At 47.5% G+C, this 22,767-nt stretch overlaps 1 protein-coding gene across 2 annotated transcripts in view; it reads left to right on the top strand.

The window, feature by feature from the left end:
• Window positions 1-22,767, top strand: part of DUSP8 (dual specificity phosphatase 8) — an 84,681-nt gene that overhangs the window by 44,055 nt on the left and 17,859 nt on the right. Inside the window, exon 1 of one of the 2 annotated variants that reach the window (XM_043517793.1) lies at window positions 17,024-17,433. The exons of the other annotated variant lie outside the window; for it this stretch is intronic. Within the exon in view, the coding sequence (XP_043373728.1) occupies window positions 17,205-17,433 (229 nt within the window). The 5' untranslated portion in view covers window positions 17,024-17,204. Of the gene's footprint in view, window positions 1-17,023; window positions 17,434-22,767 lie in introns of those variants that run through there. 2 annotated transcript variants of the gene reach the window in all.

Here is a 22,767-nt window from a genome sequence, read left to right as displayed (position 1 = left end):
TGAGGCCAATTGGCAGTGCTGTAATAATAATAATAATTAATAATGACCCATCTCTGGCCAGCCAATCTCACTTGCCAAAACACCCACCTTCAAGAAACTGCAAAAGAAGAACGCCAGAGAGGCTGAAGAGAGAAGGGAAGAGAAAATAACTAAAGCATCCTCTGATCCCTTCTCGAAACTGGTGTTCTTGGTCCTGGCTTCTTGTTGTTTAGTGCTATAGCAGGCCTGGGTCTTCCCAGAGGGGTAAAGACCTGGGCCAAGATTTTCCAGAGTGACTCGTGATTCTGGATGCCTCCATTTTGGGGTGGGCGAGACACCTTTTAAAGGGGCCTGGTTTTCAGAGGGTGGGCGCTCTGCACTTCTGGAAATTGGACCCCTTTAAGGTGTCTCAATGAAGGGACCCAAAATGACTAGTCACTCTTGAAAAATGGTGGCTCGTGGACCTGCTCAGCGGCACTCCCAGTCAAAGTCAAAAAGGGCCCGGAAAATGCCAGTGCTGTGATTTTAGCTTAGGGGCTGCAGTATTTTTCCACTGCTGGGGTAAAAGGAAGAATAGTCCCCCTTTCCCAGGACCTCTCAATAGCACGTTGTGCTAGGGCACAGAGGGGGTATCTGCTGTGTTTTAGAGTGTGGCTCTGAGCCGTTATATAATGATGGCTAAACTGAGCACACGTTGACACTGACAGAAGCTCTGTGACCTGAGCCAGACCTTTCCATCTGTTTATCAAAGCTGCTGCCGCTGCTCTTCTGAGAGGTGAAATCATTGTTTAAAATGGAGAAAAGAAAGCTAATCTCATCCCAGGCATTTGGTCAAATGCAGGGGAACCCAACCTAAGTCCCAGCTGCAGGACTAACCCAACCTAAGTCCCAGTGGGGAAGACTCACCCAGATGGTCTGACTCATGCTTTGCATTTAGATCAAAACTACAAATTCTGATATTAAAAACCAATTCCCGCCCCTTCCCCCCCCCCCACTCCCAATCTCAGCTTTGGTCCCTTCCTGTACGTGATGTATTAACGCCTGCATCATGCTGGGGTGTTCTCCTGCATCTCCTTGGAGCGTAAAGGTGTATTTTCCCCCACTGCTTTTTGGAGATGATGGGAGCTTTGGGCCTCAGTTTCCAAAGAATGACGCTTCAGTCTGTGCTGAGGCCTTGTCTACACTGTGGATGTTGATTGGTGGCTGGACCCAACATAGCTGCATGGATATAAGCCCCTAGTGCAGCTTTCCCTGGTTTCAAGCAGGTTATCTCCATCAGTACAAATGGCAGCTTTGCCCATCTGCTTTAGGAGTTTGTACTGGTGCAGCTACGCTGGAGACTGTAGGCAGGGTAAATATCAGTGTAGACAAGACCTCCACCCCGTGCAATCTTACAGGCTCAGGACTGCTGAGGTGAAACAGAAAACCTAAGTCAAATTGCATCTGGTTTATTTTCTGGTTCAAGGGGCATGGATGAGACCTCTAAACTCATTGCACTTGTGACCTTCATGGGGAAGGTGTATCGAGAGCAATCCTTGATGAGGACTAAATCTATGTGTCCTGTTCTCCCACCGATGACTTACTCCCACTGGCAGCAGTATCTGGCTGGAATTTCCCTGTGGCTGACACTAGTGAAACATGGTGGCTAATGAAACTTGCAGTAGTGTCCTGGACAGACTGGAATTCCCCCATTACAGATAAATATATAAATAGATAAAATTCCCCCTTTTGCTTTCCCAGCATGGTCTAGTAGCTTGAGCAAGGTTGGAGATGCTTGGCTGGCTTCTATTCCTCATTGTGATGTGCTGGGCAAGCCACTTCCCCTCTCTGTGCCTGGGCGTATGTCTACACTGCAATCAACAACCCACGGCACCAAGTCTCGGAACCCAGGTTAGGTAATTCAGGCTTGCGTGACTTGGGCGCAGGTTAAAAATTGCAGTGTAGATGTTTGGGAAGGGATGGAGCCCGAGCTCTGAGAGCCTCTTCCCTCACGAGTCTTAGACCCCGGGCTCCACCCCAACCCTGAACATTTTAGAGTTCCTCTGCTGAGCCCTGTGATTCCAAGTCAACTGACCTGGGCCAGGTGTGGCCATGTCGCAGGTCCTTTATTGCAGTGTAGACATAGAGTTTACCCGTGCTATGTAAATTCAGAGCCCTGCCCTCTTCTTCTTATCCCTGTAGCGAGGTGATGACTCACTGGTGTGGCGCCTCCTGCTCGTCGTCTGGGAATTAGCTCTTTTCCAGCGTACAGCGCACCCTCTGCAGACTGGAGTCTTGCCTGCCGCTGGGCCCGTGTCCCTCCCAGACCCCGGTGCCCCTTTATCTCAGGGTTCTGCCCCCAGCAGAATCCCCTTACTCTGGGTTTCCCCTTCCCAGGGAACCCCCTACTCTCTTAGCCCACCTTGCCTCAGTGGCTACCGCCAGTCATCATTCCTGGGGCAGACTGCAGTCTGTAATGGCCACGCATCCTTGGCAAGGGGGTAGGACCTGCTGCCTTTGCCTCTTCCCAGGCTGTATCTCTGCAGCCCCAGTACCTTTTTTAGGCCTTAACAAGGCGTGCAGCTTGGGGTTTTACCAGGCTGGAGCTCCCCAGCTCCCCTTGCCTTTTCCCAGCACTACTCTACCTCTGATACCCCGCTCCCAGGCAGCTAGGTCCTTCTCTCTCCACTGCTAGAGAGAGACTCCTCCAGCTTCTGGCCCACAGCCGTCTTATCAGGGCCAGCTGGGCCCTAATGGAGCTGGCCACAGCTGTGGCTGCTTCCCCAATCAGCCTAGCTTGGTGGCTTTTAACCCCCTGCTTATTGGAGTGGGGCAGCTGCCCCACTACAATCCCACATGACTCCTCAGCACCAGTCTTCTGCAAAGAAGTGCCATGTTGTGCATGAAAGCAGCAGCAGCCGCAGATGGGCCTGAAAGGAAGAGGAGGGGGTAATGAGATAGAGGGCGGGAGCCCCTAAAGAGTTAACAAACCAGAAGGCAAGATGATTCCAAAGAGGCTGGGGGGTGGAACCTTAGAGTCCATTATTCCCAGTCTTGGAAATCATCTCCTTGTTGCTTTCTTTTCCTTTTTTTTTTAAATGTATAAATAGTGCTGCTCGCTGCCCTCTATCCGTGGGAGCAGAAAGCCTGTTGATTTATATGGTTTTCCTGACATCACATGAAGTGGTGGAAAACTGAATGGAGCCAGCATTTTTCCTGCATTACGTAATGCCCTCTTTTCCTCCCCTCCAAACTGTGCTATTCCAGCAGGAGCCTGACTGTTCTTTAACCTCTGTTTAGTTCAGCAAAAACTCTTGCTTTTTTGCAAACTCCGTCTTTGTTTTTTATTGACTGCTGTTTGTTTGTTCAGCAGGAGCTCTTGATGGCCTCTGACTGCAGGCTCTCGTACTGGAGGACTTGACACCAGCCAGTGTATTATTTGGGGCTGAGCCACCATTGGGTGTCACCTGCTCTTCTCCTCCCTTTGCATTCGCCTGGGAAGGATGGGTGGGACTAAGGGGGTCCCTGGCAGACTCCCATGTCAGTGTTCTCCCATTTTACAATTTGCATCTGCAGCCCAGTGCTTGGGAAGCTTCCCCCGCTGGTTGCATCTGCATGGCACTTTGCATGCCTGGGCCCACGCTGCCATACAGCCTATACCGGTTTGTTATAGTCCCTCCCGTTCCCCAAAGCCGAGAGCTAAGAGCTTTGTTCCTGGCTGGCCTCGGACATCCCTCTGAAAATCAAATCTGAAGCCACTCGCCTGACTAATAAGGCAGGTGCACAGCCAGTTGTGCAACACGGTGACCCCTTCCCAATTACCACTTAAAGGGGACCTTATTGATTTACTCCGAGGCTGCTGCACCAGCGTAAACCCCTAGCATGGATATGCTGCTTACAAGGCGAGCTGTACCTCCATGGTGCAAAAGAGAGAACAGCCCCCGGTGCTTGACAGATCATCGAGTCAGGGAAGCTACTCCAGATGTACGAGGGATGACTGAGAGCCTTGCCCCTGTAGGGTAGAAGAGGGAAAGAGCCGGGGCAGAGGCGTGATTTTTAATTTTGGGGAGGTGTTTGGATCCTATGAAGAAATATCTAGGCCTTGTCTATGCTGAGGGGTTGCCCTATTTCAAGCTGCTGGTGTTTTGTGCTGGTACAAACCCCTATAACCACCATAAGCTATAACTGGTGCCAGCATTAAGCAAAGGGGACTCTGTGCCCATTCAAATAGTGTCTTTGCCTGCCTGCACTAGGGGTATGGAGTGATGGCTGTCCCTGGGGCCCTCTGCCATGACCTCTGTAGACCCTAGTGCCTCTATAGACCCACTAGGATTATAGGCGTTCGATTTTTAAGAGAGGGGAGCTGTTCTTTCCCATCTTGTGCACTAACCTGAAACAGGCCCCTCACTTGCTTTCTGAACTCCAGTCATTAGCTTTTCATCTGGCTCTGATGTATTGTGTGAGATCATCCCCAGTCCCCAACTCCCTCAGTTTGTCCCAGGTCTGCAAGGAATGTTTTTTAAAATTTTCCAGTCCTGTTCTTTCTAAATTTGGAGCGTCTGTTTACTCCCAGGATTCGTAAAGAATGTAGCAATATCAGCGGTGAGAAATCTCCCCTCCCCCTTTGGCAAGCAGATTGGCCCTGACAGAGTTGGCGAGGGGCCCAGATCATGTACAGCCCCAATGGTACAGTAGCAAGCCTGCATCTTCCACAGGAGCAGCTTAAACGTCGACTCACCCTCTCATTTGCTTCCTGCAGGAAGATAAATACTAGGGGAAGGCTGCAGGCGTCCACGTGGTGTGTTAAGAGCCTTGGAGATGCCTCTCATGCTGGTTTGACGAGCTAGCTCCAATATTTGGGTTGGTCTATTTAATTGTTCCCTTTTTAGCCAGAATGCTCAGCAGGAGTCTGCCCTCTAGCTTGGTGTAAAAACAAGCTGTCTGGGCCCTATTTTTATTGAGTAGGTGTCAGTGAAATAGTGGATGTGGGAAAAATAGTCAGTATGATTTATTGGGACTTTCCAAATGCCTTTTTGATGAAGCCCCTCCCAAGAGGCTATTAAGGAAGCTAAGTAGCCATGGGGTGAAAGCTGAAGTTCTGTACTGGACTAGGACCTGGCTCAGAGACAGGAAACAATATAGGAATGAAGGGCCAGTCTTCATCATGGCAGCATATTAACAGTGTGGAGTGGTCTCAAGGTTGTGATGGTGCTTAATATGCTTATCCGTGATCTGAAAAATGGGATGAACAGGGAAGGTTTGGCCACATTTGCAGAAAGCACACAATTGTGTGGGATAGTCAAGACTAAAGAGGACTGAAGAACTCCAGAGGGACCAGGGTAGATTTTATTTAAATCATGATTTAAGTCACTAGTCAGGAATACTTGATTTTAATCATGGATTTCTACATTAAAGTGCATTCTTGTTGGTTGTTATAACCTTAATACATATTCTTCAGAACTCAGAGATAGATGCAGGTTTCATTTTTAGAAGGTACAGACTATACATTTTTAAACATTGATTTATTTTAAAAAATTTTCAGATTAGTTTAACAGCTATATCCGAAAACGAATGATTGTTTGGTTATTTCATTTACCAAAGGTAATTGAAGCAGATAGTTCACCTCCCAATGACTTCATAAATATCTTCAATTCAACAGGTTTATCATTAATATTTGGAGGATTTTCTTGCCATGCTGTATTAGGAGGAGAACATCACCAAACAGACATTAAAATTGTTTGTTTTAACTAAAACAACAACGTTATGTATTCTGGATTTTTTTCTTCAACAGCAAATTTACAATATTTTAACAAAACAAGCATATGAATTTTTGAATTTAGTTAAAAGAAAAGGAGTACTTTTCTTAGAGACTAACAAATTTATTTGAGCATAACCTTTCGTGAGCTACAGCTCATGTCAGTGGATTTTCCACTGAATGCATCCGATGAAGTGAGCTGTAGCTCACGAAAGCTTATGCTCAAATAAATTTGTTAGTCTCTAAGGCACCACAAGTATTCCTTTTCTTTTTGCGAATACAGACTAACACGGATGATACTCTGAAATCTGAATTTAGTTAAACATGCAAATTTTTTAAAATTTGTTTTTGTTAACTATTTTAGTTAAACAATTTTAAGTGAAATATTTTTTAAAGAAAAACAAAAATTAAATCGGCTATGTCAACCAAGTCAACATGAGAAACTTAAAAATATTGGCTCTGCAGCTAACTCAGTCGTCTTCACCTTCATTTTCCTGTTTGTTCATAATCTGGAAAAGAAGAAAAAGCTTTCCTGCTTTTTCAGATCCCAAACGATTTCTCAATTTGGAATGAATTAGTCCAAAGGAAGAAAATATTCTTTCTATACCGGCAGAAGAAGCTACCACTGTTAAAAGTGAGACTATCACTTCCAACAGTCTCTGAATCCAAGTGCTTAAGTGACTTTCACCAGTTTGCTGGTGTGACTTTCTTTAAAACATCATCAGCAAACGTATTTCTTGAATGGTTCTTATGCCCAAACTGGGTCTCTCTTACGGCCTGCTGCCATTATAGGTTTTCCCTTCTAGAGAGAGAATGGTATGGTAGATCTCAAATCAATGAAGGCTACACTCAGAAAGACCTCAAGACTTCTGGAATATGCTGCTCAAGCAGTTTCACTTTTGTTTCTACTGCCTGTCCCTCTCTTCTCACATTTATCTCCAGACTTTGTCTCCTTGTCCAGATCTTTTTTGCCCCCAACAATCTTCTCTTCATTGAACTTTTTGAAACTTTGCACTTTTAGAGAGAGATAAGGGATTGACTCTATGTACACAAATTTGCAGAGGGACAATAGGGTTGAGGTCTGTTATTTCTCACCTCTATATATTTATTTATTTAAAACATTTTTGCTGTTAACAAGTATGTTATCTCTGGAGACACAAATCCACACTTTGAGAACTGCAAAACTAAGCATCTCTGATGGTATCTTCTAGACTGAGCCCCATTAGATAGATAGAAAGATTAACCTAAATAATCTATACAGAAGCCCTTGGAACCCCATTAGACTGGGTCCCTAATCCATGAAATATTGGAACTCATTTACAAAACTTTACTTAAACATTATATGACTATATTGTGTCTCACTATAGAATTAGAATTTATAATCCCTGTTTCATGATGAGATATCTTTGAGCTATAATGTATTTTAATTAAAACTATCTTCAGATAGTTTTTTCCTCAAAAAGCATTTTATCAAAAAAATCCCATTTAAATAAAAAAAATCCGATTTTTTATTTTTATTTTTTTAATCATTGATTTTTATCCACCCTGAGAGGGACCCAGCCAATTTAGGTGTATGGGCAATGCGCTGGCAGATGAAATTCACCAGTGACAGATAAAAGGGAGTTTGAACTGCCCATACATTTGCTGAGTTCTGAATTAAATGTACACACTCAGGGGGAACGAGCTGTGTGTCACTGTGAACAACTCCATGAAAACCTCCGCTCAGTGGGTGTGGATGGGCAAAAAGGCAAACAAGCCTTTATGCTAACTGAGGATTTGCTTGTGACTAATGTACTGAAATTGTTATCGTGCTGTTATATAAATCAGTGGTATGCCCTCAGTTGGCATATGGTGTTCTGTGTTGGTCACCACCCTGTTTCAAAAAAGATAGGGCCAGGGTAGGAGTCCAGAAACAGGCAACAGAGATGGGGAAAGGCTGCCATGTGAGGAGAGGCTGGAACTGTGTAGTTCAGAGGGGAGATGGATAAGGGACATGCTGGAGGCGTCAGAATAACCGGTGGGGTAGAGATGGGAAATCAGGCACATCTATTTCTCTCAGAACAAGAAGAAGGGTTCAGCCACTGAATTGGAAAGGCAGCAAGTTTAAAACTGAAAAATACACTTTTTTTCACACAGATCTTAGGCAAGCTGCGGAACGCACTGTGATAGGTATCAATGAAGCTAAGAGCCTAGCAGGATTGAAAACCAGGGTCAGGGCACTTCTGTGGATAATGAGAGCATCCACACTGACATTAGAATCATAGAATATCAGAGTTGGAAGGGACCTCAGGAGATCATCTAGTCCAACCCCCTGCTCAAAGCAGGCACAATCCCCAGTTTTTTTTGCCTCAGATCTCTAAATGGCCCCCTCAAGGATTGAACTCACAACCCTGGGTTTAGCAGGCCAATGCTCAAACCACCGAGCATTAGATAAGATAAAAAAATGAAAACCCTCCTGTTTCAAATCACAAATCAGAAATTAACTAATGGGGGCACTGAGGAGGAAACTGCCCTCTGGGCAGGTTGTTCCATCATTGTCCATTGCGGACATTCGAGCACTTTCCTCTGAAGGGTTCGGTATTTGCCACCGAGAGAGCCAGGATTCCAGACTAGTTGGCGCCCTAGTGGTCTGATCTGGTATGGCAGTGTCTAGACATAGCAGCCTGAGTTTTTTTCATTCTGTGAGCCCAAGCATGCACTCAGCAGTGTCTAGCTAGTCTGTGCCAGGTTGTTGGTCAAAGAAAAGGGGCGGGGAGATTTGCCCCACAAACTCTTTCTCAAAATACCAGATTTTCATCACATTTTTAAAGATGTTGCCCAGTTATGTTTGCAGATTGTCTGTGAGATGAGTGAAGGACTGCTCTGGAAGGCATGTCTGGTTCTTAGCTCTGTTCATAGGCGCTGACCCCACCCCACTCCTCCTCCCCACCTCGCCTCTGCCACCTCCTCCCCTGAGCACGCCACGTCCCTGCTTCTCCTCCCAGGCTTGCCGCCGCAAAACGGCTGTTTTGCGGCGAAACAAGCTGTGGGTCGGAGGGGGGAGGACCAGGAACGCGGCACACTCAGGGGAGGAGGCGGGGGCGGGGATTTGGGGAAGGGGTTGGAATGGGGATGGGGCAGGGGTGGAGTCAGGGCAGGGCCGGGGGCATGCAAGCACCCACTGGCGCCAGGAGAAGTTGGCACCTTTTGGCTCTGTTGGTGCAGAGACTCATTGCCTGATATCTAGTGGCAGGGAGTTCCACAGCTGAGAGTCTACTGCAGGGAACGCTTTCTGTCCTGAGCTCATGAGTTTTTTCTGAGCTCTTTTAGTTGTTCCCATTGATGGCGGTTGCAGGAGGTCATAGAGAGTGGTGGTGTCTGGGAGAAGCGGGATGTATCCTGTCCAAGGCTCTGTAGATGCAGCACTAGGGAGCTGCCAGAAAAAAGACAACATTAGGAGTTGTCAGGAGCCCATAGGGCTCTACTGGTTTACTTAATGAAACGCTCTGGACACAGAATAACTTTGCCCAATATTTATTATTGTCTCATTTGCCTTGAAGGGGGAAGTGTGAGCAGTTTGATTGAATGGAGACCTGCCAGCACTGTGCTAAGCGGATTGAGAGGTCACCTAATTCCAGGGTAGCTTCTGTAAATATCTTTATATCCTCTGCTGAAATGTCCTTGTGTAACTAGCTACTGTTGTGCTCCTGCAGGAATCACAACAGATATTCCTGCACCTCCTACGCAGGGACTGTATTTCCTTTCTCTAGCATTTATGATCCTTTCTACAATCATAAATGCTGTTAAATCAGGGCAGTGGCCCTCCTCTGATGCAAATAGGGCCTGCACTTAATATATGGACCTTGAAAATACATGGCCACATGCTAACATGTTAAGCCTAGTCCTGATGATTTAATACCCCACGGTGCAATTACTGTAGGGTATGTTTGCTGTCCAGGTCATTTACAGTTACTGGGCCAAATTCTGCCCTCTGTTTCACTCATGCAGCCCCGTTTCAAGTCCAACTAGTGCCTCTGAACCTGTTCAGAAATGTGCCTCCCTCTCATTTCAGTACATCTGTGCAGCTCTTTTTATGGATAATTACTAGAGGACCCCAGCCCAACTAATTTGCTTGCACCAGCCTTAGGACACTGCTCTTCAGCTGTGTGTAAAAAAGAGCGCAAGAATATACCACTCAATATAGCAAGAAGTTCAGCTTTCGATCAGACACCTTAACAGAACATCTAGCTCCCATCTTAGGATGCCTGCATGGGTGTTCGTCAATGCAGGTGCCAGTTTTAGACCCCCTTGTACCTACATAGGTGTCTAGATGTGGCGTGTCACTGGTCAGGGCAGCTGCACCAGTATTTCCCCTCAGCGGTCCAGCAAAGGCACGTACGCTCACGCTTCACCACCCACTCTTTTTGGGTGAAGATCCTCAGCTCTCTCCCTTCTGACGGGGGTATTTCCAGGCTGCCAGTTCCCTCCCTTCAGTGTGTATTTCCCAGGACAAAGAGGCTGCCCAGGACACTGGTTGGTGTCTGTTCAGAGTCAGTTAACAGGTGAAATGGCTACACTCAAGGTTCCACACAGCATATCCTATGCCAGCCTACTTTATTCTTAAGGTAAAAAACATTACAGATAAAACTCATTAGAAACAATAGAAGAAACTACATGCATGTATTAAGCTCAGCAGAATTCACCCCACCCTTAACATGGATTCTGGCAGGAACAGTCCTTCAGATCCCCACCCAAGGGTGATTCCTTGTGGTGACAAGTTCATCACAACTTCAAGCTCAGAGCAAGCACCCATTCTTACGTTGCCTCAGGAGGCCCAATCCTTCCAATCCTACCCTAAAGCTGGGGTCCTCTGTCGCCCGGGGATCCTGTCCACTTTCTGAATCAGGAAGCTGGCCCTGAGCCTATTTAAAACAAGGCTATTTCTCCAAAAAAAAAAAATAAAAATAAAAAAAAAAAACCTTTCTTTGTCTGCTGTTCCCTGGAGAGTCTAGTTTGAACCAGTATATGTGCACTTCTCCACCTCAGTAGTTTACCCTTCCAATGGAAATACGTAGTACCCCAATAACAAATATACAGTTGTCTTTTTAATGCAATGGACCCCAAAAGTATAAACCTAATTCAATAAAGTTCATGCAGGAGATACTGCAGGAAATTGTCGTCTATCACTTGGATGTCCTATGACGATGCCTATGTTTGGTGGAGTGGTAATTGTCTGCAGTGTGTTTTTTCCTCTTGGTTCTCCCCAAGCCCCTGATTTTCAGAGGGACCGGGCATCCAGAATAACAGTTGAACATAGTATGAAATGCTGGGAGCCTGGCACTTAAAAAAAAAAAAAAATCACTAGTTTGTGTCTAAATATGGTCTTAGAATCCTAACTGTGGGCACTAGTGGTGTGTGTGTGTGTGTGTGTGTGTGGTTTGTTTTTGTTTTTGTTTTTTTTTTTTAAACAATTGTGGCCCCATTGACTGACTAACTCTATCACATGGCTGTTCTCAGTTTCAAAATAAGAGAGGAGCTGCTTTCTTTACTGCAGCAAAGTCCTGTAAAACTGCCTAGGTTGAGCCAGGGCAGAGATGCTATGGCCCTGAATGCTCTGCCTGCTTTGTGAGCCCAGGCTGTTTGGAAATGGAACCTTTCTAGGCTAGTGTTCATGGAGGTTTCTACCTTACGCTACCCCACAACCACTGCTCTGGTAGGGACCTAAATCCAGCTATGGTCACTTGTTATCAAAGCAAAGTGAGTGGGGATTGGAGCGTAATATCCAAATCCCCTTTTGGGTGCTAGGAAGGAGTGGTTTCTCCAGGCTGAGGTGTAGCATCCTGGTAAGCTCTCACCCCTTCCCATCACACCCCACCCTTGCATTTGAACTCATGGATATCTTTGCCTGTTTTCTTCCCAGGGGAGCAGTGGCTGCATTGCTGGGATGGGTTAAGCTAGGTCACATATGTATGAGCTGATTGTATTCCTGGCCTATGTTCTAAACATCCCTGTTTAGTAACACTGTCGTCAGAGGACTTGTTTTCCTGATTCTATAATTACTCCTTGGATCTACAGCCCCCTGCCCCCCGCACTGCATGTTTAACAATTGGACGAAGAAGGGGAGACAAGGATGTGGGGGGAGGAAAAAGAGAGCGGGGGGGGACGGGACTGGGAGAACAAGTTGCCAAGAGTTACAAAACCATCATGTCATTTCATATCTCATTTCTGGAAAGCTAAAGGGGAGGAAGGAAACTTTTCCCAGTAAGGGATCCTGATGGACAGGAACCTGTGCCCAGTTATGATTTCCTTCCTTTTGAGTAACCTAGTACCCCCTCCCTTCCCCCACGCCTGCTTCCCCCCTCACCCCCCATCATCCCCTTTTCCTGAGGCCCATGTGAAAGGTTTGAAATTGTGATGATTATAAGCTCCCTGTGATGGAAGGGGGAGGGAAAAGCTGGACACTAACAGGTTGGGTTATCGCCAATCCTTGCATATGTGTGTAAGTGCTGAAGACAGACTCTTTGCTCCTTGGTGTTGCAGACGCTTCATGCCAGTTTCCTCCCAAGTATAATGCTGCCGACTTCAGTGGAGTTACACCAAGGATGACTCTGACCCTCATTAGCATTTATGATAATGTATGCTGCAGGAGTACCTAGGTGACCCAATTGAGGTAGGCAGTGGGCACACACCTAGGGAGAGACAGTTCCTGTCCCAAACAGTCTAAATAGACAAGAGAGGCAAGAAGGAAGAATTGTCCCTGTTTTACAGATGGGGGAACTGAGGCAAAGAGAGACTTTCCCAAGGTCACACAGGAAGTTTGGAGCAGTGGTAGAACCTGAACCCGGATCTTCTGAGTCTCAGCGACTTACCTACAAGACCATGCTTTCTCTCTGATCATCATTTTAGTGTGTGTTACCTCCTTTGTAAATGACGGGTTTCAGAGTAGCAGCCGTGTTAGTCTGTATTCGCAAAAAGAAAAGGAGTACTTGTGGCACCTTAGATACCAACAAATTTATTGGAGCATAAGTTTTCGTGAGCTACAGCTCACTTCATCGGATGCCGATGAAGTGAGCTGTAGCTCACGAAAGCTTATACTCCAATAAATTTGTTAGTCTCTAAGGTGCCACAAGTACTTCTTTTCCTTTGTAAATGGTTCATTTTATCTTTCCCCCTTCTCTTCTTGAAGAGCCCCTCTACCCCAATGTTGCATTACTGCCCTTGCCATTATATACTTAACAAACAGGAGAGCCCTGTCTGTAAGAAGTCCTATTCCTGGAGCCACTAAAAACTAGAGAGAACCACATGCTGAGGCATACACCGGAGGGGCCAGTCCTGCAGTGGCCACCTTGAGAGAGAGCCTCGGGCAGGCTGAGGGATTCTTTTCATCTCTCGTGTCTATGAAGAATGATCTAAAAGGAATGGTAAATATGAGAGAGGCTGTCTCTGGCACTGAGGAAATCTCTCTTCCTCCCCCATATTAGCCCCCGAACGAGGGTCATACCTGGTGAAGGAAAGGAGTGGAGGTTCAGGAGCAGAGCAGGGGAGAGGCACCTCTAAAGGAATGTCGACACTGCAGCTGGAAGCATGCTTCCCAGCAGGGGTAGACAGATGCTCCAGCCCCCGCCCACCTTATCCCATTTACACTGCTATTTTTAGCACATTAGCTCTGCTGGAGGTAGCACATATCTATCAGCCCGCACCTCCCAGCTGCAGTGTAGATCCACTCAAAAGAGGGAGAGCTAGAGATGTTATTTCTAGGGAGGAATTTTCAGTTGGAATTGGATTAATTACTGCTCCCCGTGAAGACGGGTTCTGTTGCCTGTGGGCGCATTTGTGTTTTACAAGGGCGAGCGGGGATGCAGAGCATAGGCCATCCTTTCTTATGAAGGGCTCCGATAAAGCATCCTGCATTACAGATCTCAGCCAGAGATGCCCCAGGGTGCTGGGCAGAGCCAAAAAGCAGGTCCGAACTCTTCCTGAAGGAACCCGCAGCCCAAAAATAACTTAGCTTTAGCCTCTCTCAGCCATGAGGGAGTTAGCCCCTCCTGTTACTAAAGAGTAGTAAAGGAAGACAATATATTCATAGATTCAAGGCCCACAGGGACAATTATGATCATGTATCCTAGGACAGACCATAGGATTTCACGCAGTAATTCCTGCATGGAGTCCATAATTAGACCAGTATCAGAAGGATAGCCATGGTAGTCTGGATCTGTAAAAGCAGCAAAGAGTCCTGTGGCACTTTGTAGACTAACAGATGTATTTGAGCATAAGCTTTCGTGGGTGAATACCCACTTCATCTGATGCAACCAACGAAGTAATTAGACCATTTCAAGGGAAATGGGATTTATCCAGCCATTGCCCGTGCTGCCATCTGGGTGTAATTTCACTCCCATTCATACTGCAAATGCAAGTGTGTTGGAAGAACTGGTTGCGGCAGAGTTGTCCTCCAACAGGGTTGCAGCATAGATGAGACCATGCAATGTAGAAAGGACTACGAAATTTCCCCATGATTCAGCTGCCCACCCGGGTAGACAGGAAAATCTGCACTACGTGACGGAAGCATGTTTTACACTTCCCCCATCACTGTTTCAAGTGTAGCATGGACAGGACCACCACGAAGCGCAACAGCATCTTTGTCCCCATCTTCTTTGCTAGTCAATGTCATGCCTGGTGGGAAGAGACCCTGTCTTGTGGGAACAACTTCCCAGGTTCCCAAGTGTTGCTTTTGATTGAACACTGATTGTTTTTTCCAACCTGGTTTGAATGTGCTTTGAGTATTATCCAACCTGAGGCTCTAACCCACATCTGATAATAATAAAACTCACAATAACAAGCCTCATTAAAACACTGGCTCCACGAGCTGGTGGGTGGAATGGGGAGAAGGGGAGTTCATTTAGTGCTGGTGACCTCATCTCACATGATGTCACTTAAAGAAAAAACATTGACATCTCCCATGTATAACTCAGCCTTGTGTTTCTCTGCCTGTAAATCTTCAGAGTTTAAAGATACAATGCGTCCCATCTGCCCTAGTCTAATCCTGAGCAATTTCCTGGAGGTTTGGGAAGAATTCAGAACAAGAAACCTTTAAAGAACTGTGATGAGATGTTTTAAAGAGTTCCAAGGGTTTGTGGGAGCCAGGGAAGGGTAACGAATACTCCTCCCCCAAAAGAGGAAGAGAGTCTGCTCATGAGGTCCCAGTTCATGAATCAAGCCGCATTATGAATGGCAACAGACCATTCATGTAAAATACAGTGAAAAGTTACATACACCTGAAAAGAAGCCTAGGCAATGTGTGCTTCTCCTCCAGGAGACTGTAGGGTGTATGTATGGAGGAGTGTCTCAAATAGAGAAGAGGCTGTGGCTTAGGAGAATGCAGATGGAATAGGGAGCTGTTTGCATCTAGCCTGCAGGTTTGACTCCACTGCAGGTTGGGAGTTATTGGATGTAGTCTTCTCATGAGTGTTTGGCCCGTGTGAGTTCGGAGGTTTCAGTCCAGGTCTTAATGAATGCTTGACCATGTCACAAAATCTACCACTGTAACTGGGCTGCATTGGTGCCTTTGTGTGGATGGCCTGTGTCACCACTCGGTATAGAGACCAAGAAGCAGAGGGGGGAGAGAGTAAAGATGGCCTAATGGTTAGAGCACTAGCCTAGGACTTGGGAGAGTGGGTTCAAGTCCTTGCCCTACCACAGACCTCCTGTGTGACCCTGGGCAAGTCATTCAGAGCAGGTCTACATGTAAAACGCTGCGCCAGTGCAGCCGTGCCACTGGAGCACTTCAGTGAAGATGCTATTACGCCACCCCACCGGGAGAGCTCCCATTAGTGTCCTTAATCCACCGGTGTGAGCGTCAGTAGCTATGTCAACAGCAGGGCTTCTCCTGTCAACATCACACCATCTGCACTGGGGATTAGGTTGGTATAATTGTGTCACTCAGGGGTGTGAAAAATCCACGCTCTGGAGCAATGGCATTATACCAATGTAAGTTTATAGTGTAGATCTGGCTTTTGAGCTCCACAGAACTCTTCTTCAGGTCTGGGAAACGTACTCAGTGTCCCAGCTAAATACAAGATGGAACAGATTGTTGAGCATAAGCATTTAACACACCTTTTTATAGGCCATTCAAAGTGAAGTGGCTCATTAACACCACTAAAAGATATTCCCTCATCAGCGGTGTCTCTTATATCCTGGGACCAGTACAGCTACAACAACACTGCCCACAGAATCATTTAGAATCTGTTCCTGTTGCTTTCTCTGAACCCTCCTAGGATTTTCTGACAGAGGAAGCAAGCAGAACCCTGTGTCTAGTGGTAAGCAGTTACACCAGGCACTGAGGTTAGGGGTGTGGTAAGACTGAACAGATCCACCAAATCCTCAAACTCCAGCCCCACCTCCGCAAAATCAGTCAGGGTGTCATGACTTGCCACTTAAATCCAGTGTAGCCACTAATCCCAGATCAACCCCTTCTTCTTGCTCTTTCTATGGTACTTATATGGCCTGCCGCACTGCAGTATTTTAGCATCTCCCAATCTTTCTTGGATTTATCTTCATAATGCCCCTGTGAAGTAGGGTTGTGCTGTTATCCCCATTTTACAGATGAGGAGCTGAAGCACGGAGAGACTAAGTGACTCCTCCAAGGTCACACACTCCATGACAGAACAGGGACTCAAACCCAGGTCTCCCAAATCCTAGGTAAGTGCCCTAACTGCTGGAACCATTCTTCCCTTCTCATCATTGATGGGCCTCCAAGCAACCCTCACCTGCAGCCTACATCTCTGCCAGATTATTCTTCCCATCCCCCCAGTTCCTTTTCTCAAGAAAAACCTTCTGCTCTCAGGCTTCAGTGAAAAAGAACATCAAAGAGTTAAAAAGAAACAAGCCAGTCTCCTCATTGTATCTACCACTGAGAACACTGCGTGATGGGGAAAGGTTTGCTGTGCTCCATCCAGAACCATAAAAACACTGCACTTAGCGTTTGTGTTGGTGATTAGGTTCCATAGCAATAGACCCTGGATAATTGCAATAGATAGACAGTACAGAGCTTTCTATCTTCAACTCACTGTAGGACTATTAACTCATCAAAGTAAATCATGCTCACTTCAAATGGAACAAAGGTCTGTTTGCTGCAGCTCCTCTTGCCTTCAGGGAGCTGGCCGTCCCCTGCAGGCGTTCAGGGAGCAATTATTTCGGAGAGCAAGCAAGGTCAATGGGAAAAAAAGGGATGTTGCCCCTTTAAGCAGCTGAGTGAAGCATGTGTCAGTGGGTAGCCTATGAGTTAAACTGCGTGTCTATGTGCTGAGTAAGGAATGCGGTTGCATGCCTGACCCCTTAGCTGTGATCAGCAGGGCTGTTGCTCATGTGCTGAGCTCATTCAGGCTCGCTGGAGCTGGAGGTGCGCACACACATGCAGGGAGAGAAGGGAGAGAAAAGAAGCTATAGTGCTGGAAAAGGGTGTTAGGGTCTCTCTCTTCCCCATCATCCCCCCCCCCCTTATTTTAATTCCTCCTGGATGCTGGATTTTGGGGGCAGTTCAGGCTTTTTTTTTATTTTATTTTTGCCTGTCAGCTGTTGTTTTGCTAGGGCAAGCAGTGCCTCTGTGAGACGCAGCCCAGCTGCCTGGATGCCTCTGGATGTTATGATTGTGCCCTCCGAGGACCAGTTCTGGATGGACATGCATGAGGGGCAGATGAAGCTGAAAATCAGGGTGCGGAGGATGAAGGAAAGCAGGGACATGCGAGGTTTGTTGGCCAGCTCCTTTCCTTTGGGGGCTGGGGGGGCTGTTTGTTGAGCCTGACCCATGCTGTAAGAGGCTGTCTTTGCAGAGCAGCTTATGTCCAGGCAATGTAAAGGTGTCAGGCAGCTGGCATCTTGCAGGCATGAGGATAGAGGAATCCAGGGAACATTTTTGGATGGGGGTGGAATACCAGGAATTTTCAACCTTTGCAATTTCAGGAAGCTTTTTGGAGGGCATCTGGCCTGTCCCTCCAGGGACTCAGGGGGTGGCAAAAGAAGAAATGAGATATTTTGCTGCAGAGCATGGCAGAAGTTCTGCTGTTGACTGCAAGGGGAGAGGGAAGGATGCGACTGGCATTAGGAGGTGGTGTCAGCTGGGTTTCCCCCTGTGACTTGCTTGGGCTCCCATCTAGAAACCAGGAGTGCTGCTTGTTTGGTGGAACTAGCTAAGTTGGGACTAAATCCTGCAAATTTGGAGTAGCTAAGCAGGGGTGGAAGAGAACACTCCCAGGAGGAAAGTGGTGGGGGGTTCCGTCCTTATGTACCCCCACTTGCACTCCTCCAGGACAGGAGGACACAGAGGAGATGGTGCATTCCTGTAGGCAACTCCAAGCATTAAGCAGCATCGTGCACTAGTTGCTGGGCTGCTAGGGGCCAGTGAAGCAATTGTCATCTGTCCTCCGTGGGCATGGGGTGGGGACCAAAGGAAGCAATTCCCCCAGACGAAAGTGAGGATTGCGGACAGGGTGTTCAAAGAAACAATATTAAGAAAATGACACTGCTTCAGCCTGCCTCCAACCAACCAAATATCCCCTGCTGCCGTTTCACTTCTCCCCAACTGAGACAATCACTGAATTCCCCTTGCAAGTGTCTTTTCAAAAAAGCGATTTTGCAGTGTCTTAGCTCCACAGCACTAGGGTGAGAGGAGGAAAGGGGGAAATTAAATAGAGCGTCTTAAAATATGCCTAGCCTTGAATGACCTAGTTTACCAAATGGTTTAATCAAGCAGCTCCCCGTCTCCCCCCCTCCCCCAACCATCGTCATCCCTTAAAATGGGAATCTGCTAAATGAGCTTGGCATGTTTTTGTGGTGTGAGCCACATAACCCAGTGATGGTGTAATTAGTAATAGGTCAGTCGTGGAAATGACACATTCTTCTTTACTTAGAACAAGTAAAGCTGGTCCAGAGCAGGCATGGTCACCAGGGGAAAATCAGGATGAGCAACTTTGGGGGCTGGAGCTTTCTTTTTTAAGGACATACCAAAAAACCAGTTGGCAAGACTAGGGGAGGAGCAGGCAACAAGGCTTACCTGGTCTTTAGGCTCGTAGGATGAATCTACGAGGTCAACAATTGCTGGCATAAAAATCAAGAATAAGTATGGCCAGGACAGCTAAAGCAGGCTCAAGGTTGGTGGGTGGCAGCAGTTTGGGAGGGAAGGAAGTGGACTAGTGGGGAATGTACATGGATCAATAATGGGGCGCTAGTTTATCTGCTTCTCATACCAACAGCCTGGAAGAAAGATCCTGCAATGGGGTGTTGAAATCTCCTGATGGTGCCAAACTAAGGGAGTGGGAGGGTATAAAGAGAGAGGTCAGTCGATACAACACTGTGAGATCCAGCGTGACTAGGAGCAGAGAGGATAGATGTATGTTTCTCTCCACTGTGATAAGGTTGGAGGGAGGAAGACCCTGAATAGAGAATATATGCTCGTAGACCATAAAACACAGAGCAGAAGGAGGGTCTGGGGAGCCAGCAAGCACAGCTGAGGGGGCCTTCTAGTCTAGCCCCTGTGTAAGGAATCAGTGAGGCCACATCTGGAATGCTCTAAGGAGTTCTGGCCATGTCTTCTACAAAAACGAATATTGGAGACACATGTAGTCATTGTCCAGCACAGGGTGAGTTGACCTGACTGAGCGGAGGGCAGGATATTTAGTTAGTTGGGAAAAAGGGAAATCAGAACTCATTTCTTAATTCTGGAGAAGATGACAGAAAGCCACAAATTTCCCACGCAGGTGCCCATACACCTCAGTCCTGACCTGCAGCCACCCCTGCTATTGCAGTGCTGGGTCCTGACCAACTGTGATACTTGCTCCCCCAGCCCTTGAGACCCAGCCGTGGCTGTAACACTTATTTCAGCAGGAAGCTTGGTGGGGTGGGAGTCGTTCTTGTGCATTGAGACAGTCATTGTGCAAAAACAAAAGGGCCAAAATGGGATCTCGTCCAATGGAGAAATGATGAGGATGGCAGGGCGGAGAGGAAATCTAAAACTTCCCAGAGAGCAGAAAGCCCTGACCCACACCAAGAAACTTTCCAAAGGGTGATGAGTAAGGGTGTTAGTAAATGCTTTTTCATCATCTCACTCAGCAGCTGGCATGACTGGGCCACCACCAAGCAAAAGAGTGAGGTAGGAGCCGGGGAGGTAATGCTTCAGTGAGGGACTTTCCCAGAGGCCGAGAAAATGATGCTACTTTGGTATCAGAAGGCAGCTGTCCTTCTCCAGCCCCTCTGCTCTATGTGCTTTCTCCCTTTCTCTGCCCTGCTTCGAAGGAATCTTGGCCAGCATGTTCAGTCATGTCACTGACTAGGAGAACAGGGTGGGTTTAGCTGAGACTGAATAAGAGACAAAGGGCTGGTATTTTTTAGGGGCCAGATCCTGCCGTTCTCAGTTCTTTACTCAGACTGAACTCTCATTGATTCGCTGCCCAAGCAAGGACTATCGGGTCTGTGCCCCAATTCAGCAAGATACTTAAGCACATGCCTAACTTTAAGCATCTCCTGTTGACTTAAGTGGGACTCATCCTTTCACTTAGGCATGTGTCTAAATACCTTGCTGAATTGAGGCCTTGACCCTTCAGGAGGAAAGTGAAATCTCTGTTACTCAAAGACGAGTGCTTAATGCTTCCAGCGGATTAAAAGCCTGTAATGAATATCCCCGGGCACGTCGGAGGCTGTGGATTCGTTGCTGGCACTGCCAAGCAGCTTGGGAACCCCAGGCACAGTTATGAGCACTAAGGTTTTAAATGGCAGTATCCCAGAGGGACCAGCATGAAGAGCTGTTTCCTATCGAGGGGCAGGAGATCTGGAAGCAGGCGGCTTTATGTAATCCTGGAGTGAGAGCCAGCCCTGGCAGGGTTGTACGGGAGCAACATGAGACTAATTGTTCATAAGACCGTACCTGACTTGTGTGTGCAACTGCATGCACTGCTGCACCTTTTCCACGTGCTCATCAGGGAGCATCTCCGAATCCTGAGCCCGCCGCCTGCATTGACTGGCACCAATGCCCAGCAAGGGAGGAGTCTGCGGTGACTCTCCCACTCAAAGGCACAGAGATGTTGCGGGGCAGGGACTGTCTCGCCCTAGAGCGGATGCGCGTTAGCCCCTCCAGGTGGAGGCACCTTTTATCTCTCAGGCAGAGGTCTTGTGCCGCTCTGGGTCATACCAGAAGCCAGGGCTTCAGGCTGCAGTGCCGGCTCAGGTACCCAACATCACAGCCATACCAGGAAGGCTATTACAGCAGCCGCTGCGGTTAAACAGCAGTTATTGGAAAGATGGGGACCAGCCATAACCTGCCCCTAGAACAAACCTCTAGTGTCTACTGGCTGCTCCAAGGCTGCTTCCGGAGAGAGAGGAAGATGGGGCAGAATGGCCGTGAGCCAGCTAGCTCAAACAGAGGCTGCCGCTCTGTGGCTGTGCCTCCGTCCCCCTCCTCTTCTCTGCTAAGGACAGCTCTGCTCTTGCTGGTGTGAAAGTGCAGCCCTCCTTCCCTGTTGCATGCACAAAAGAAAGGGAGGGACACTTTTCTGCTATCCAGGATGGCTTACCACAGACAGCCCTTATGCCCTCAGGGGAGAGGGGTGTTTGCGGAAAGCACGTGCACCAGTTCATCAGAGGCACCCATGGGAGCTGGAGAGTGCCAGAGAGCACCTCCAGGAGCAAAGCACTGTCTCTGTGTTAGAGCATCGCTTCGGCGCTTGTTACCGGGGGGTTGTTTGTTTATATAAAGCCTAATCCTTCCCAGTTGAAGTCAGTGGGAGTTTTCCCTTTTATTCCAATGGGAGCAGGACCGAGGCCCCAGTGGCACAGATAGGCATGGTGTTTCAGTGGAGACTTGGAGGGGTGAGCCCACGCGGTGGGAAATAAACAGGGAGCTCGAGGCCCTCAAAACAACAGGGGTAACAGGTTTTCAAGCCAAGATGACCCCGTTACTCTCTCTGGGCCTTCCATGGCATCAGGTGTTGTTTCCAGCCTGCAAGGAAACTTGACTGGGAGCAGCAAAGCATCACGGCTAACAAGGCCCAACACGCTCCCATAAGCCCGAGTGGAATGTCCCCCTGGTTCTAACAGTGGGGAATGCGGATGGCCCTGTTTAACGTACCACACGTCCCTTTTGATCTCACTTCAGCACTTCCCCGCATTTCTCTGCCTTGGCTTCATATCTCAGAGGGTTTTCCAAGCCCTTTAATCCCTAGAGGAGAATGAGGATCACATTTCCCTCTCTCCCCATCCTCCCTTGGGATGGCAAACGCTGGTATCTTTTGATTCTGAGTGCATACCTTTTATCAAAGTCCCCTTCCTCCTGCCCTTGCAGCTGCTTTCACAACTGCTGGCTTTTCCTGTGATCATAGTGAGAGCGGCGATGGAGTGGTTCTATGCTGCCTGGCTGAGTGTGAATAAGGACAGCAGGGGATGTCTCTTGTTCTGCTGCACCTTAGTCTATTACTGTTCTTAATACTCTACAGTACTCTTCCCTTTATGGATGTATATATCCACACAGCTGGGGTTTACCACCCAGGAGCCGAAACAATAGGACTCTGCTCCTACCTTCACCTAGAACTTGTTACAGTTTGCACAGGTTCATATGGAGCACACCATCGGGAGCAGTCCTGCACTGGCAGAGAGATGGATTGGATGGCCCACTAGGTTTGTACTATCCCCAAATTCTTCAACATGAACAATGCCCACGGTGTTCTGGATCATGTGTGGCGGTGTCTAGAGAAAAGTCCTTCGACTGTTATTTCTATGACTGTTCAAATCATGGGCCAGATCTTCAGCTGGTGTAAATCAACTCCATTGACTTCAGTAGAGCGACACCAATTTGTGCCAGCTGAGGACAGTGGGTAGACCACATGTGAAGCTTGTCTCCTAGCACAGGCAATGGCGCTTCTTTTAAATCCTGAGATCCCAGATTTGATAATTATTCAGCAGTGATTATGGAGACCCTCACCTATATTTCTCTCTTTCCTAGGCTATGTCTGTGAATGTATTTTCTTCCCCTGTGTTGGTGGCTCAAAGCAGCGAAGCACCATTACGAGTGTGCATCTATTTTTGTCTTGGTGTTT

Source organism: Dermochelys coriacea, chromosome 6 (assembly GCF_009764565.3).
Source record: "Dermochelys coriacea isolate rDerCor1 chromosome 6, rDerCor1.pri.v4, whole genome shotgun sequence".
Classification (NCBI taxonomy): domain Eukaryota; kingdom Metazoa; phylum Chordata; order Testudines; family Dermochelyidae; genus Dermochelys; species Dermochelys coriacea.
This window is presented reverse-complemented; position numbering and strand designations above follow the sequence as displayed.